Source organism: Cenococcum geophilum, assembly GCF_001692895.1.
Source record: "Cenococcum geophilum 1.58 unplaced genomic scaffold K441scaffold_29, whole genome shotgun sequence".
NCBI lineage: Eukaryota > Fungi > Ascomycota > Dothideomycetes > Gloniales > Gloniaceae > Cenococcum > Cenococcum geophilum.
Genome location: NW_027137587.1, coordinates 1,215,648 through 1,230,973, shown reverse-complemented (window position 1 = coordinate 1,230,973; position 15,326 = coordinate 1,215,648). Strand labels below are relative to the sequence as shown.

Sequence of the window (15,326 nt, the reverse complement as noted above, 5' to 3'; positions counted from 1 at the left end):
CGAGATTTAAGAAAATGCGCGGATGTAGGGCATAAATAAAGAGCAGGAGAAAAAATTAAGAAGTAAAAAGCGGTCGGCGGACGTGCAATCCGAAGAAGATAAGTAGAAGGCAGTCTATCGAATACTGTTTCTAGATAACAACCCCTCGGTAATACCATCACCCTGTAAAATATTAGAATTTGCGTAAATATAAAACTAGCTAATTGAAGTCGGCAGATTTTGAATATAATTAGACTACCAACGGGGATAAGATATCAGTGTCCGAATTTATTAGGTTTAAAGAATATTCTAGGTGCGAGCTGCCACAGGTTGTAAAGATATAACTTAAAAGAGTTATAGACAAGGAGGTGGAACCATTTAAGGAGCAGCTGCACAGTCTTCTAATAAATTTAGTCCGTAATTGCTAGGACAGTCTTCTAAAATTATACCATTAAACAGTACTAGCAAAGCGTATTCCTAAGGGGCTATTAAGCGATAACTCATTGCGTATAGATAAGGGATTTAAAGCAAAACCACAGGATACTAGTAGTACTTTAAAGGAAACTAAAAATTAAGAACGCAATAGGCCTTCGCCTCGAGACTCTACCGTACAAGCATAAATAGTTCTTTCCTCTTTTTCTAATACCCGAGATTTACATTCAGTTAGTGTTGCCTCCGCTGTATAGATATCGCCATCTAGCGGATCTAATGCAGCAGCGGTATTAGGTTGTTTGAGTACTTTAAAGAGCAGAAAGGCACATTCCACTAACGCCGATTCTAGTGCAGAAATAAATCCGCCGGAATAGGATATTTACCTCTCCTCCCGGCCCTTTTAGAACGCAAGCCACTAAACTAACCAATTTCTCCACGTAGCTAGGGGCGCTAAGTAAGTTCTAGAGCGTAAGTTAACTACTGTTTATGCCTTACTATTTCGGGTAGGGGTTTCGGAGGGGGCGTTAGGTTCCTTATAGGAACCAATATTTGTTTTAGGCGGGTTAGTGGTGCGTAATAACGTTATAAAACTTCTAATATACTATTATCTGAACGTTCTAAGTTTTTCTTCTTTTTATGTAAATTTAATATCTATTGCCTGCAAAGCAACAAGATTAGTAATACCCAAATTTAAACAACCATAAACTTTAAATACGCTTTCTTTAATAAATAAACGCCTGCTATAATTTAGGAGCTCCTCGGGCCCGTGCTTAAATTTTCTTTATCGGAACAATGTATTTAACGGAATTAGCACCAATATGTTCATAAGAGCAGCTTAACATACCGCTTTGGTAAAAGCCATCCACTCTTATACTCCTTTTAAGTAAGGGTTGTCTGTCTCTAACGGCATTAACTCATAACTCTATATAGTTATCTCGTCAAAAGAGCCAACCTCTTCGGCAAGTTTAACCTCGGCAGGCTTCTCATCCTTATCCTCATCCTTATCCTCCTTATTATCATTAGAGCTATTATTTTTCTCACTGTTTATCTATAGAGCGACTTTATTGGTAATATTTAAGACAGAACCTATATAAGATTAGTTAAGACTTTAGGAGAGTCTAATGGGCAAACGTACCCCAGTAGCCATCCGGTATTTTAAGATTCTTTCCTTTTAACTTACGTCCGCGGAAATAAGCGGTATTTATGCCATCTAGCAGAGTTAGGTTATCGGTAATAGGTTATATATCTTAATATTACGCACTAGTCTCGACTTCAGGGTTTTAATATCTTTTGGTGGCATTAACGGAGCTATTATGGTTGAGATAATATAGAATAATATTTAGAGCACATTTGGTAGATTTGGTGTTGGATTGCTGTATAGCTAATATAATAGATACGGGAGTTGTAGGAAGGTCGCGACTTTTCGCGTCTAATGGGATGCATGTAGATTAGATTAGATGCATCTCGCTTAGCCGTGCTAAGCTTTTTTTTTATATAGATGCGAAGCTCGTATAACGGCTGAAATGGGCGTAATGGAGTAGGCTGAATGTAACTCTAATATCGGACTTTATCAGGGCGAATTAGCATTGCCCGGGCTCGTTAAGGCATAGAAAACGTCAAATGGGCACTGCTGCAACATGTGGGGGATTTAGATGCCGGAGAAGACGCCCGACGACTGCCTCCAGAGCATTAGACCCTGCAATCGAAAACGGAAGATCCCATAGGCCTTATTATCGTCGCATAAAGCGGCAGCAATAATGCCGCTAATTAATATTAATATCGATCGGCGTACGTGCATCTACCGCGCTATATTCTATCCCGACTCGCAGTAGGCGCAAAAACGTCATCAAATGGCTAGAAGGGGAAGAGCCTGTTATTAATTCTGCATCTTAAACAATTTTAACACATTTTGCACGCTCCACTAGCCCACAAGTAAGTCGACCCGAGAGTGCAGTCATGGCAGCCACTGCTTGGCTTATGCTCTTCCGGTATTACCTCGTCAACAACGTTTGTAGTAGTAACAGGAACTACCTGCGAGGGTCCCGGTAACAACTTTTTTAATTTATAGAGAGCGTTATTTATTTCATCTCTTTGTTTATCACCGCTCTTTAGCTCTTTAATTTGCTTTTATACACGTTCCAGTATACCTTATCCCTTATAATCTTTTATTTTGACACTCTTAAAAGTTCCACATCAATCTAATGGCTCTCGTTAATCCGCTCTTTAAGCGTATCTAAACGCTATGGAACTCCGCTTAGGCATAAGCATAGGGACCTCTTGTATTATTATCCAGGACCGCAGTGCTATCTTATTCTAAAGTATTAAGTTCGGCCGTCTAGCAATATACAACGGCGATTTAGAAGAGGCTTTAGCCATTTACGGAAATCTAAAAGCGCAGCCTAGTTACCCGGTGGTACTTCTACGCGTTCACAATAAGAAGTTCTAGTTTCGACTAGTACTCTTAGCTAATATAGTATATTAGCTACTCTACATCTCTATGTTTAGAATGCTTCGGTAATCGTACCCAATTACTATATAGCTCCGGAAAGGAAATCGAGAACACCAGAATTAAGGCAGTGGTATACGTTTAGACGTGGCTATTGCTTCTAGAGCTATTATAACTGCTCTTTAAAGCATATCTAGTATACGAATTCTTTTAACATAGGCCTTGTAATGGTTGGATTATAGGCTAATAAAACGCAGGTCTTTTTAGAAAGCTATATACTTAAAGAAGTATTCTATCTAGATCTAACCGAGTTCTTTAAAGTAAAGTCCTGTGACTCTAGCTGTAATGCTTCAACCGCTTACAAGCCCTATAACCTTTCGTTTTTAACCGCTTCCAACTATCCAATGGTTTTACACTCACTTCCACTATAAGCAACAGCTTTGTAGGAATAGCCTAAAGAAGCAACAGCCTTAAAAACGCCGAGCTCAACGTCAGCGCCCACTACGACAGCAACGACATGTTCTCCGCCTTCCTCTCCCCAGACATAACATGCTCGTGCCCGATATGGCTGCCCAAATCCGACCCCCGCTCCGCCACTAAGTCGCTTAAAGACGCTTAGAGGCACAAACTGCAGCGCTTTATTAATATACACACACCAAGCCAACTAACCACGTCCTCGAGATTAGCACTGGCTAGGGCAGCTTCGCCACCCAAGCCGTGTAGTAGACTGGCTGCACCGTAGCCACCACAACGCTTAGCCCCGAGCAGCGCATCCGGGCCGCAGGACTCGCGGATGGAATCACCGTGCAGCAGACCGACTACCGCGACCTCCAGACCCCAACCACGAGGTCCTATGACAAGATCATCAGCATCGAGATGCTCGAGGCGGTCGGCGCGGCACACCTAGAAACCTACTTCGCCGGCATCGACCGCCTGCTGAAGCGCGACGGTGGGGTGGTGGTCTTCCAGTGCATCACGATCCCCAACGCCCGCCACGCCGCCTACGCCCGCTCCGACGACTTCATCCGCCGCTGCATCTCCCTCGGCGGCCACCTGCCCGCCGTCACGCGGCTGGTCTCCGCCATCGCGGCCGGCTCGCGCGGCGCCCCGTCGTCGACGGCGTCGAGAATATCGGCTCGCACTACGCGAAGGCGACGCGGCTGTGGCGCGAGGCGTTCCTGCGCGAGTTCGGCGCGGAGGTCCGGCCAGCGCTTCGGCACGAGCATGCGGGGATGGGGGAGCGGGACATGGAGGTTTTCAGGAGGAAGTGGGAGTGCTGTTTTGCGTATTCGGAGGCCGGGTTCGCGACAAGGACACTGGGCGATGTTGTGGTTACTGTAACGAGGGAGGGCGTGGCGGAGTTGATGGAGGATGTGCAGTTGTAATTTAAACACCCACCGAGCGTGCCTAGGGACTTTTGCTCTTGCTCGCGCTCTCGCCTGAGAGCCCTTTCCACGCTTGCGATTTGCGATTTGCTGAGTCTAGTGGCGTAGGGCCGAGTCAAGGTTGTTTATCGAGACGGGGAGGGGGGCGTCCTGGTGATTTTGCCCAAAGTCGGCTGGATGTCACGGTTGTGGTGGAGGGACGGCCTTGTGAGAATTGGAGTTCGGCTGGAGTATGTGCTTTGTGATGTTGATGATACCAATGAGGTAGTAGAGAGCGTTGTGATGAATTAGATTGTCTTCACCCTTAAGACTTGCTTTAGGGTTTTTAATAAGTGCTATAAGGGGTAAGAATTTATGGAATGCTAGAGATGCTAGGGGTATCCGGCTATAAAGAAGAGGACTGGTATTATAGAAGTAGATCTTAGGAGCGTATTACGCGAACTCGCGGTTGAATTGTTCTATTTAATTAGATGATTTTGCTCCTTAATATCTCGTACGTAGTAACCCTATTCATGATCATAGACAGAATCTCAATCCACCTTACGGCCGTCCATTTCTCCTATTAACATAAAGCTCTAGTTCTCTTAGCGTAGATTCGCCCCTCCTCCTACTTAACGTTACAGATAGCCCAATATCGACTTCTTACTAGTGCTGCGCCGGAGACATCTGTGGTGCTTCTCCTAGTCTCCGTAAACTCTGGTATAGTTTGCTTGTCCAATTCTCTTAGAACTTTCTCTAGCGGTCTCAAAGTCCCGAAAAATCCAGTTCTAGACTCGACCCTAACTTCCGTCTTATAGCATTTCTGCTCTCCATACAATATCCACTTTACTCCCTCCCTTACTTCTTTCCCTTCCTCCTCTTCTTCTTCTTCTTCTTTTTCTTCTTTGCCTCCCCATCCCCCTCCCCTCCCTCCTCCTCCCCACTCCCCTTCCCCTTCTCCTCCCTCGGCCTCCTAAACCGCTTAAAAACCTCCCTCTCAAACCCCTCCTTCTCCCCCCGAAACAGCGCTATCGCCACCCTCGCATCCTCCACACTCGAATACATCCCACACTAAATCGTTACCCCAAGCACCCTCTCCGCCAGCTCCCGCAACGCGGGCGTCCTCCCCACGCTTAGCGCCCGAAACCCAGGATACCGCGCCGTATCCCGGACATACCATTTCGGATGCACGAGCAGCAGCGCCGCGAGATCGTGCCGCAGCGCGTGCCCCACCAGGACCCTGTCCTGCAACAGCGCGGCGACCTCTTGCTAGATAACGGCGAACGGCCGCGCGCCGCTACCGGCGCGCAGGTGGTGCGGTATGATGCCAGAGATGGGCGTGCGGTAGTCGGTCACGCGGAGGACCGGCTGCACGTAGCTGTCGTAAAGCTGGTGGCCATAGTAGTTCACCAGCGAGACGCGCGCGAGTTACGAGGAGAAGGAGGGCGCCAGGCCGACACCGACCATTTCGCAGTTAAGCGCGATGTATTTGCTTACTATAGTAGTAGGGGAGAGGCCCACATTTGGGATGTCGGGGTAGTGGGGGGAGGGGGTTAGGAGAGTAAGCGGGTTAGTGGTAGTATCGTCGTCATTAGTGAGTGCAGATGGTGAGATTGGGGTTATAGAGGGTTCCATTTTGCGTTTCTTGGAGGGTGGGAGGGTGGTAGAGGCAGGTTTGGCCAGCTTCACGTCGTTCTGGGGTACTACAGTGTGATGCTTAGTCGAGCGCTTTAGCGGGTTCGGGGTTGGTTTTAGAGCATGTGGTTTGGGGGAGTCTTTTTAGAGCGTCCTCTGCAGCTTCTTCCAGTTGCTAGAGAGGTCCTTAAGGTCCATAGTGGCATTGCTATGGAGACATTTTTGGTGTTGTTTCTCTAGAGAACGTTTCTTAAAGGTTTAGTAGAAATATTTGGAGTCCATACACAGATTGGCAATGTCCTCAGTGTGGCTAACGATATAAACAGCGATCAGAAAACCATAATATGGCGTCGCGAGGCTGTCTTTCAGCCTTCTCCACTTGGATTTCGTCAGCTGCTGTGAACTCTCTTCCCTCACAATCACCTCCTCTCAAAATGGCTTCCACTTCTGTCTGGAACCCTAGTCCTCGACTGGCAAACAACACTGTCCATCTTGATGATCTACAGATATCGTTCCAGCGCACAGTTCGAGTCCCGGATAACAAGGATACTTCAGCCTTGCCGCCTTCTCTGGGAGAGTTTCCTCTTTACGAGGTCAAGAACTATGTCAACAAGTTACCAGAGAACATGAGTGCGAAAGGAGGATTATTCATGCCACTCTATCGTAAGTCTTCTCCTACACTCTACATTACTTAGGCAGCATAGTTGTAGTTCCTGGAGTGGCATCAGTCGAGTTCTGCCCCCTTAGCATATGTCGTAGGCTAGGTTCTTGAAAGAATGCCCCTCTACCAGTTAGACCATTCTAGACGAGAGACCTTAAAAATCGGTTACGATAGTGATCCTGATATATATCATTTCCCTTTTCTTCCAAGCCATGACATATACTTCCCTAGTATCATTCTTACCACTGTCCTTACCGATTGAATAGAAAGAGAAGCTATGTGGATACGCTTTCACTCTACACGTACATATACCATCAAGATATATGTTGGTGGAGTCAATGCCATTTCTGGAGAACCTGCAGTAGAGACCGCAGCAACAAAATTGCGACGGCAAAATTTACTCCGCCAGTCTAAGTCCATCCAAGACTACGTTGTCGTTCCAGATCAGCTTTGGCTTGATGGAATTGCCACTAGAGATGGAAATGTTCGACAGTTCGTTGCTATGGCGGCTGGAACTGGATATTCAGTGGAAGGGCAAGTCACCGGAGAGGAAGCCACCGGTGGACTGCAGTTCGAGATCACTCCTGTTGATGACATGATTGTGATCAAAATTGAAACAAACGCTTCCCCTCCCCAAACTTTGGCATGTCAAACAAGTAAAAGCGCTTCCCTTTCCACTCTAATGGATAAGCTCCAGGAAGATTTCGAGCTATCCTTCAGACCAAATGAGCATCTCGCCACTTACCGACGAAGAGCCTCGCCTTTCCAAGACTCCAAAGGGTCCGTATTCTCGGAGGCCAAAGCAACCCTCCTTGGAAGTAAGCTAGTACAGCATGCTATTTTTGTCGCTATTTGCCTATTCCTAACGACTTAGTAGGCGGTACATCGACTTTGGAAAGTAACCGAGTTGAGAATGTGAGTTTTTCTATAAATATGATCTCCAACACCTACAATGCCTAATCCAACAAAGGGTGATACATTGAAAATCGTAGAATACTCTTATTGGGTCGGGCAGCTATCTGTCGTGGATCTCATGGGTAAAACTATCATCCTAAATGTGAAGTCATCGGATTCTATCAACGACATCAAAGGCAAAATCCTGGATATAAGGGGTATACCCCCAGATCAGCAAAGATAAGCCTTATAAATGGTTTAATATTCTTTAACTACTCTACTATAAAACTTTTATAGTAGTTATAAAACCCTAGAAATAACCTTAACTATATTATATTCTTTAGTTCCTACCAACTTACTATAGCTTTTATTTTCTTTAGGTTTATACTAATATAACCTAGTTCAATAATAAATCCTATAAAATTAGTCTTTTTTATAAAGAACTTATATTTCTTAATTGCTACTAGTATCTATTCTTCTTATAGTCTCTTTAAGACCTATTTAACGTGCTCTCTATACTCTTCCTTATTTATTAAGTAGATAATATCACTAAAGTATACTATAATAAATTTATTAAGGTGTTCTCCTAATACGCTATTAATTCGCTTCTGGAATATTACTAGTATATTTATAATTTCGAATTATATAACTAATAGTTTATATAGTCCTTCCTTTAACCTAAAGGCTGCCTTTTATTTAGTACCTTCCTTAATTCTAATCTAATAGTATACCTATCTTAGATCTATCTTTATAAAGATTTACGCATTATCTATTCTATCCTAGACTTTACTAGCCACTTCTAATATATAAGACCCTATAATAAATTAGATAAGGAACTGGACGGTTATAAAGAATAATAAGATGTGTATACTTAGTATTAAAAACGGATCGAATATTATAGGATAATCGTATATTCGCTCGCGTATACTTAGTGTATAAAAAAGGTTAGCAACTAAATGGAGCCGCGATTATAATATATACTAACTTCTTTTCCGCATAATAAGAATAGAATAGTATAAATTTACTAAGTAAAAGAATTATAGTTACTAGCTAATTATAATAGTTAGATATAAAAGATCTAATAGGAGGTATTAGGAATAATAAAGGTTATTAAATTAAAAATAGGAATGTTATACCTTTAATAAATAACTTAAAGATAGAAGATATCTTTAAGGATAAAAATAAAAAGGAAAGGGATAGTGTTACAGACCTTATATTAGCAGTAGTAGAACTACTAAGAAGAGATATAAACGGATTAATTAAGATAGTATGGGAGGCGCTAAAACTAATTAAGCTATAGGATAAGGGGTAGCTAAGTTACGTAGCTAGTTATATTATAAGTTTAGAACGTAAAAATATAGGAACGTAGGAACGTAACGTACTAACGTACTAATATACTAATATACTTAGTACATTTCTTAGGCGCGGTATTATATATTTAAAGGACTATAGTTTCTACCTAGATAGTTCTCTTCTTTATAGTAAATCTTAGAATATAATTAAAGTTAATCTATTAGGTAACCTACTCTACTAGTTATATTTACATTATTAACTATTCCTTAACCTATATACCTAGCCCATTAATAAGTCTACTATAGTATTTTCTGTAAGGCTTTGTTATAATATTTAAATAAGTAATATTAGCTATATAGAGTATAAATTTAGCCTTCCTCTAGTAGATATAGATGTCCTATTTAAAGGCTTATTCTAAATTAGGCTTAAGTTTTTTAATATTTATAGATATAGATATTTTATAATAATCTTATACTTTAAAGCTTATCGCGATTTTATTAATATAGAAGTCCTAGCTAAGCTAAAGCTTCCTATTATTTCTATTACGGATAATTTAAAAATTTAAGAACTAGGTAAAGTTACCTAAGTCCTTAATTTTATACCTTTTTATAAGGTGCTCCTTAAAGATTTAAAGCCTAAGTAGGTCTTTCTTCCTATAAGTAGCTGTAATATCGTTAATATAAAAAAAGACTATTAGCTAATTGTTATAATACCGGCAAGGCTCTCCGCTACTAGTGTGGGAGGGTACGACCTCTCTAAGATAGGAAAGTCACGATGCTGTCAGTCAGTCAGTCTGTCGGTCGGTCGGTCGGTTAGTCGGTCAGTCAGTAGAACAGTCAGTAAGAAAGAAAGAAAAGAGTGTATTTCCGGTAACTGGTAAGGTCGTGATATATATAATAGAGGGAAGAAGGAAGGAAGCCGAAGGCTCTATAAATATAGGAAAATGCCAAGACAGTAGGCGACGTCCAATCTACACCACCACACTAGTTTTAAGCCTTCCTTTTTTAATTTTATAGTTAAGTTATTATACTATAGTAGAGGTAATCATTACAATCCATAGAACGCTTGTTAAAGTAGTAAGTACTTACTTTTAATTATAAATCTATTTAGATAGTTAATATAAACAACCTTATTAATAACGCTGTTTATAAATACGTTAGTAGCGTCGCTCTACTAGCAGTCTAGGTTAAATATTATAATAATAGCCATTAAGGCTCTAAATAATCTTACTACTAGAGTTATAGTGTAGATATTCTTATAAACTAACTTTTATAGATTACCTTATGTGTAAAGATAAGCCTTAATCCTCGTTAGATATCCATTAGTATTAGGTTTATAGGTAAATACTTAGATAATAGGCACGGTTTTAATTTAAATCGTCTTATTAACGACTTAAAACGTTCCTTAATTTCAAAGGTATATATATTTATTCTTAGCAATAGCTATAAACTCTTCCTCATATTAATGTCCTTAAAGCTCCTTTTAATATCTAGGTAGCTATAAGAGCTAATTACGGTATAGCTTTTTATAATATATAGGCCCTATATTAAAGGCTAATCTTTAAGCTAAAAGGCTCTAGTTAGTAACGTTAGCAAGGAAACCTCTATAGGCCTTTAATTGCCCTTTAAGTCTCTTTCCTTTAACTACGTTTTGCTCTCCTATATTACTATTAATCTTCTTCTTTAGCTCGGCTTTATTAGTTGAAACTATAATATAGTACGGCTTTTTTATTAAGGTTTTTAAAGACAGTAGTAGAGGCTCTAGTACGTTAGGTTTTAGTATTTTATCTAGGATAGAAAGCTCTATAGCTAAGTTATCTTTAGAGCTTAAATTTTATTACTTACTACTTTTAATATTAGGCTCTTTCTAATTTTTACAAGAATCTACCTATTCTTATCTTTTAATATTAACTCAAATCTTAATTTAAGTCTTATCGCTTTTATTAAATAATAATTCTAATTTATTTTAAAGATCCTATATTTAACGGACATTAGTAATTTCTAATATTTAGTTAGTTCTTACTTAGAGTATATTTATAAGATTTAGCCATAAGTTATTATAGAGTAACCGCTTATTAAATATTATATCTCTTATTCTAATAACCTTCTTTTAACTTAGAATATATATTTAGAAGATATTTGTTAAATTATTATTACGGACCTTATATCGGCAGTAGTGCGACTACTAAGGATAGATATAAACGGGTTGGTTAAGATAGTACGGGAGGCGCTAGAACCGATCGAGCTATGGGATAAGGGGTAGCTAAGTTATATAGCGAGTTATGTTACAAGTTCGGAATATGGAAACATAGGAATATAGAAACGCGATATACCGACGTACTAATGTACTAACGTACTAAACCCTTTACTATAAGGAGGAGTTATATATTTAAGGAGGTACGGTCTCTATAGATAGTTTCTCTTTTTTATAGTAAATCTTAGAATATAATTAGAGTTAATCTATTAGGTAACCACTCTACTAGTTATATTTATGTTGTTAACTATTTTATACCTATATACCTAGCCTATTAATAAGTCTACTATAGTGTTTCCTACAAGGCTTCGTTATATATTTACTACTAAGGTTATAGTAAAAGAAGTTAAATAATATACTACTAAAAGCAGTAGCTATAACGCCGTTAACGGCAGCAACTACTTTAGGATTAGGTAATAACACTAATATAGCAAACACTAACTCTTAACTAGTTACCGCTAGACAGTTATAGGAAATAGTTAATTAATTAATAGATAATAATGGGATACTTAAAAAAAGGTTTAGTAGAATTAGAGTAGCTAAGGTTAAGTTACCCTTAATTAAGCGATTCTTAGGGGAGAAGTTAAAGCTTAAGGGATTCCTTATATAAATGCACTTTAAGGTTATATAAAAAGGAGTAAAGCTAAGAACGCCTATAGATTAAGTTACTTACGCAGAATTATTCTTAATAGGAAGGGCACTTAAGTAGTTTAAACCTTACCTTATAGAGGTATAGAAGTATAGCATAACGACTACTAACTAGGAGGTGCGGTATATATTCTTAAGTTAGAGCGGGTTTGCGGAACGCTTAATATAGATATTTAGAGACCTAGAGGTAACCACTATAGTAGAAAGAAAGCTTTAAAACCTAGTATAGAGAACTTTAGTAATTGAGTATACGATATAGTTTTAGATATTAGTAATATAGGTTAAATAGAACAATAAGGCGCTTATGGTATAATATAAATAGGGACTTAAAGCGAAAGTCTAGGATATAATTATTCTAATAAAAGATGCGGATACTCTTAGGGAATTAGTTAATTAAGTAATTAAGATTAATAATAGGATCTACTAAAGAGAGCAGACTAAGAAGGGTTAGGATAGAGTTCTATAGTTATATAAGGCATAAGGCATACAATAATAAAGTTAAAACTAGAAACTATAGTATAGCGCAGAGCTAATAAACCTAAGTAGTACTAAAGAAAGTAAGAAATAGAATAAATAACTATAGAAACCTAAAGAATAAGGATTAAGTAATTAAAGGTCTAAGGAGCAGAGGCCAAACTAAGGATCTTAGTAGCAGAAGACGTTTAGGTAGACTCTATAATAAGAAAAATGGGTTAAAAAAGGAGCTTATATAAATTGTGGAAAATAAAGTTATTTTATTAGAGACTATAAGAGCGGTTAAAGTTATTACGTAGTAAGAGAAATAAGACTAGTAGACAATATATACGTATAAAGGGATAATAAAATACTACGAGGAATAAAAGAATATTTAATTAAAAGTTTTACGTTTTATTATAATAACATATACTAAATTTATAAGGACGCTAAGTACGGCGCAAGCTATTAGCTATAAAAGCTAAAATTATTAAAGTTTAGAGGAACTAATAAACTATCTTATAGATCGGATATTAAGGACGATAAATTTAATATAGGCGAAATATTTAGTAACAATAAGGTAATAAGGGCAGCTTACTAGGAGTATATAGACCTTAAAGATGTTATAAAAGAGGTAGAGGATAATTCCACTATAGAATAAGGAACATTAGTATAGATTAAGACCCCACTAGATATAATATCTATTACTTTATAAGACGTAAGAGAAGTAAGATAGTAAACTACTTTGGCACTTAATAAAGGTAAAAGGCTAAAGGCTTAAGATTCTTAAAACGAGATAAAAGATAATTAAGATTCCTAAGACGGGATAAGATAAGCTTAAAGACCTATAATAGACGATAACCAATAAAGCAGAGTAACGGCTTAGTTTAGTAATATATAAATAAGCTTAGGACAAAGTTTCCTAAAAGCATAAGACTCTTAAGATGAGATAAGCAAGATTTAAGATTCTTAAGATAAGATAAGAACACTGTAAAAGCCTAGTTGGACTAAGGCTAGAGCTAAGCTTAAGATAAAAGTAAGCTTAGGATTAAGAATCCTATAGGACTAAGATTTTTAGACATAAATAAGGACTATTAAATAAACTAAAATTAAGAAGTAGGAAGACTTTAAGAATTTACTTATAAGGCGAAAACCAAAAGAAACTATAACGGAATTTAGATAGAGAATCCTCGTATAGTAAGAACAGAAACTAAACTAAAGAACTAGTATACTAAGTTGTATAAGGGATAGAGCACCCCTATAAAGAATTACTAATAAGCCTAAGATAGGCACACTAAGAGTAAAATGGCTTATTAAATTAAAAAACAAAGAGGATCTAGGGATCCCTACTAGGTTTAAAGAACGACATATAAAAGGCTGTTATAATATAGTAATAAGAAGATACTTCCTTACGGATAAGCCGTATACACTTTGATAGCTATACTAAAAGTAGTATAGACAGCGATATAATAATAAGTAGGAAGATTTCTATATATAGTTAGATAAGCGAGTTATCTAAGACCACCCTATTATAGAAAAGGCTATAAGTTATATTAAAGGAGCCTTAATTATAACGTTAAAGGATCTAGAGGAATAATTAGAGGACTAGAGAAGTAAAAGGTAAATCTTAGTACCTATAAATAAGGTCGCAACGTTTAAATTAACGCAGTAAAGGTTTAAACTTAAAGATAAAGATAAGTTAAGAGTTAACCTAAAGCACCTAGCATACTATACGCTATTATGGATTATATATATAGATAATATATATAAAATATATAAAAATCTAAAGGAAAAGAATCGGAAGTACCTAGTAAGGATATATTAGGCGCCAAATAAGCAATAGTATAGAAATGCTAAGTATATATATAGATGGCATCTAATAGAAGTTTAGGAGTTAGGAGACTTAATACTTTAACTAGGAAGATTCCTTATAGAAGAATGCTTAAACAGATAATAGTAGTAGAAATGCCTAGAGAATATATATCTATAGCATATAGAGGATAAGAAATAAACTAGGCATTAGCTAAAGAATAAGCTAAGTATATAAGGATTAAGTAGCTAATAGTTAGGAAAAGTAGAGGCCTATAGAACCAAAGGGAGCTAGTAGTAAAGCCTTAAACCCTTAAAGGAATTTAAGGATAATACCTAAATTTATAAATTAATTAGTAAGATTAATAGTTTAAAGCATTAATAGATAGTAAAGTAATAAGGAACTATATCTTACTAGTAGTAGTTAAATAAATGGGATTACCTTATAGACAGAAGGAGTAACCTTACTTATTAGTTATAATTTTAGGAGATCTAATAACCTACGGAGGAGGAATTATTAATCTTAAAATAGGACCTATTTAGATAACTATTAAAGGGAGATAAATTAAGATATCTTTTAATATCCTACTATTAGGACAGGATAAGGCAGTATTAGGTATGCCTTAGTTATAAGAATATAATCTAAAGATTAATTAGATTACAGGATAAGTTAATATTAAGGATACTTAACGCCGTAGAATGTAATAATAGACTAAGTTAGTATAGTACTAAGTTAGAGTAATATATAAAGAGACTAAGTGAGGCTTAATTTATATACTAAAGAGATACTATAAGTATGGCAAGAAACTATAGAGCCTAAAAAGTAAAAAGCTAGTAGATTATATAGCATAGAACTATAAAATAGAGTTAAAACTAGGAATAAGTTTAAGGTTCTTTTTAATATATAAACTTACTTAAGAGGAGTTAAGAGCGCTTAAAGAGTTTATTTAAGAGAACTTACAAAAGGGATATATTAGACTATTGCAGTTATTAGTAGGATATCTAGTACTATTCGTACCAAAGAAGAACGGAAAACTTAGGCTATATATTAACTATAAATATTTAAATAGTATCACTCGGAAGAATAGGTATCCTTTGCCCTTAATTAGCGAAATCTAGGATTAAATAGGCAATGTATAAATCTTTATAAAGATAGATTTAAGATAGGCATACCATTAGATTAGAATTAAGGAAGGCGATAAATAAAAAGTAGCTTTTAGGTTAAAGGAAGGACTATATAAACTATTAGTTATATAATTTAGGTTAATAAATACACTAGTAATATTTTAAAAACGAATTAATAGTATATTAGGAGAACACCTTAATAATATTATTATCTACTTAATAACTAAAGAAGAATATAAAGAATATGTTAAATAGGTTTTAAGGAGACTATAGGAAGAATAGATGCTAGTCGCAATTAAGAAATACAAGTTCTTTATAAGGAAGACTAATTTTA

General features: G+C 37.3%; 5 protein-coding genes across 5 annotated transcripts; 2 read left to right on the top strand and 3 right to left on the bottom strand.

The window, feature by feature from the left end:
* Positions 1-1,333: 1,333 nt before the first annotated feature.
* On the bottom strand, positions 1,334-1,622 carry K441DRAFT_568065 (uncharacterized protein; the record flags this gene model as incomplete). The annotated part of the gene is made up of 2 exons (XM_067643818.1): positions 1,334-1,451; positions 1,543-1,622. Coding segments are annotated over 2 exons (198 nt in total), but the record flags the coding sequence as incomplete, so codon positions are not given.
* A 546-nt stretch (positions 1,623-2,168) lies between these two features.
* Positions 2,169-4,689, top strand: K441DRAFT_706407 (uncharacterized protein; the record flags this gene model as incomplete). Its single annotated transcript, XM_067653657.1, has 9 exons — positions 2,169-2,199; positions 2,349-2,418; positions 2,731-2,824; positions 2,858-2,884; positions 3,115-3,182; positions 3,317-3,457; positions 3,559-3,579; positions 3,616-3,931; positions 3,985-4,689. 9 exons carry the CDS (start codon positions 2,169-2,171, stop codon positions 4,240-4,242), a joined length of 1,026 nt encoding a protein of 341 aa, XP_067502515.1. The 3' UTR covers positions 4,243-4,689.
* Positions 4,690-4,842: 153 nt separating this feature from the next.
* Positions 4,843-5,322, bottom strand: K441DRAFT_662233 (uncharacterized protein; the record flags this gene model as incomplete). The annotated part of the gene is made up of 1 exon (XM_067649007.1): positions 4,843-5,322. A coding segment is annotated over one exon (174 nt), but the record flags the coding sequence as incomplete, so codon positions are not given.
* Positions 5,323-6,350: 1,028 nt separating this feature from the next.
* On the top strand, positions 6,351-7,103 carry K441DRAFT_495920 (uncharacterized protein; the record flags this gene model as incomplete). The annotated part of the gene is made up of 2 exons (XM_067641998.1): positions 6,351-6,523; positions 6,788-7,103. Coding segments are annotated over 2 exons (489 nt in total), but the record flags the coding sequence as incomplete, so codon positions are not given.
* A 655-nt stretch (positions 7,104-7,758) lies between these two features.
* On the bottom strand, positions 7,759-8,052 carry K441DRAFT_568299 (uncharacterized protein; the record flags this gene model as incomplete). The annotated part of the gene is made up of 2 exons (XM_067643825.1): positions 7,759-7,881; positions 7,918-8,052. Coding segments are annotated over 2 exons (258 nt in total), but the record flags the coding sequence as incomplete, so codon positions are not given.
* Positions 8,053-15,326: the final 7,274 nt, after the last annotated feature.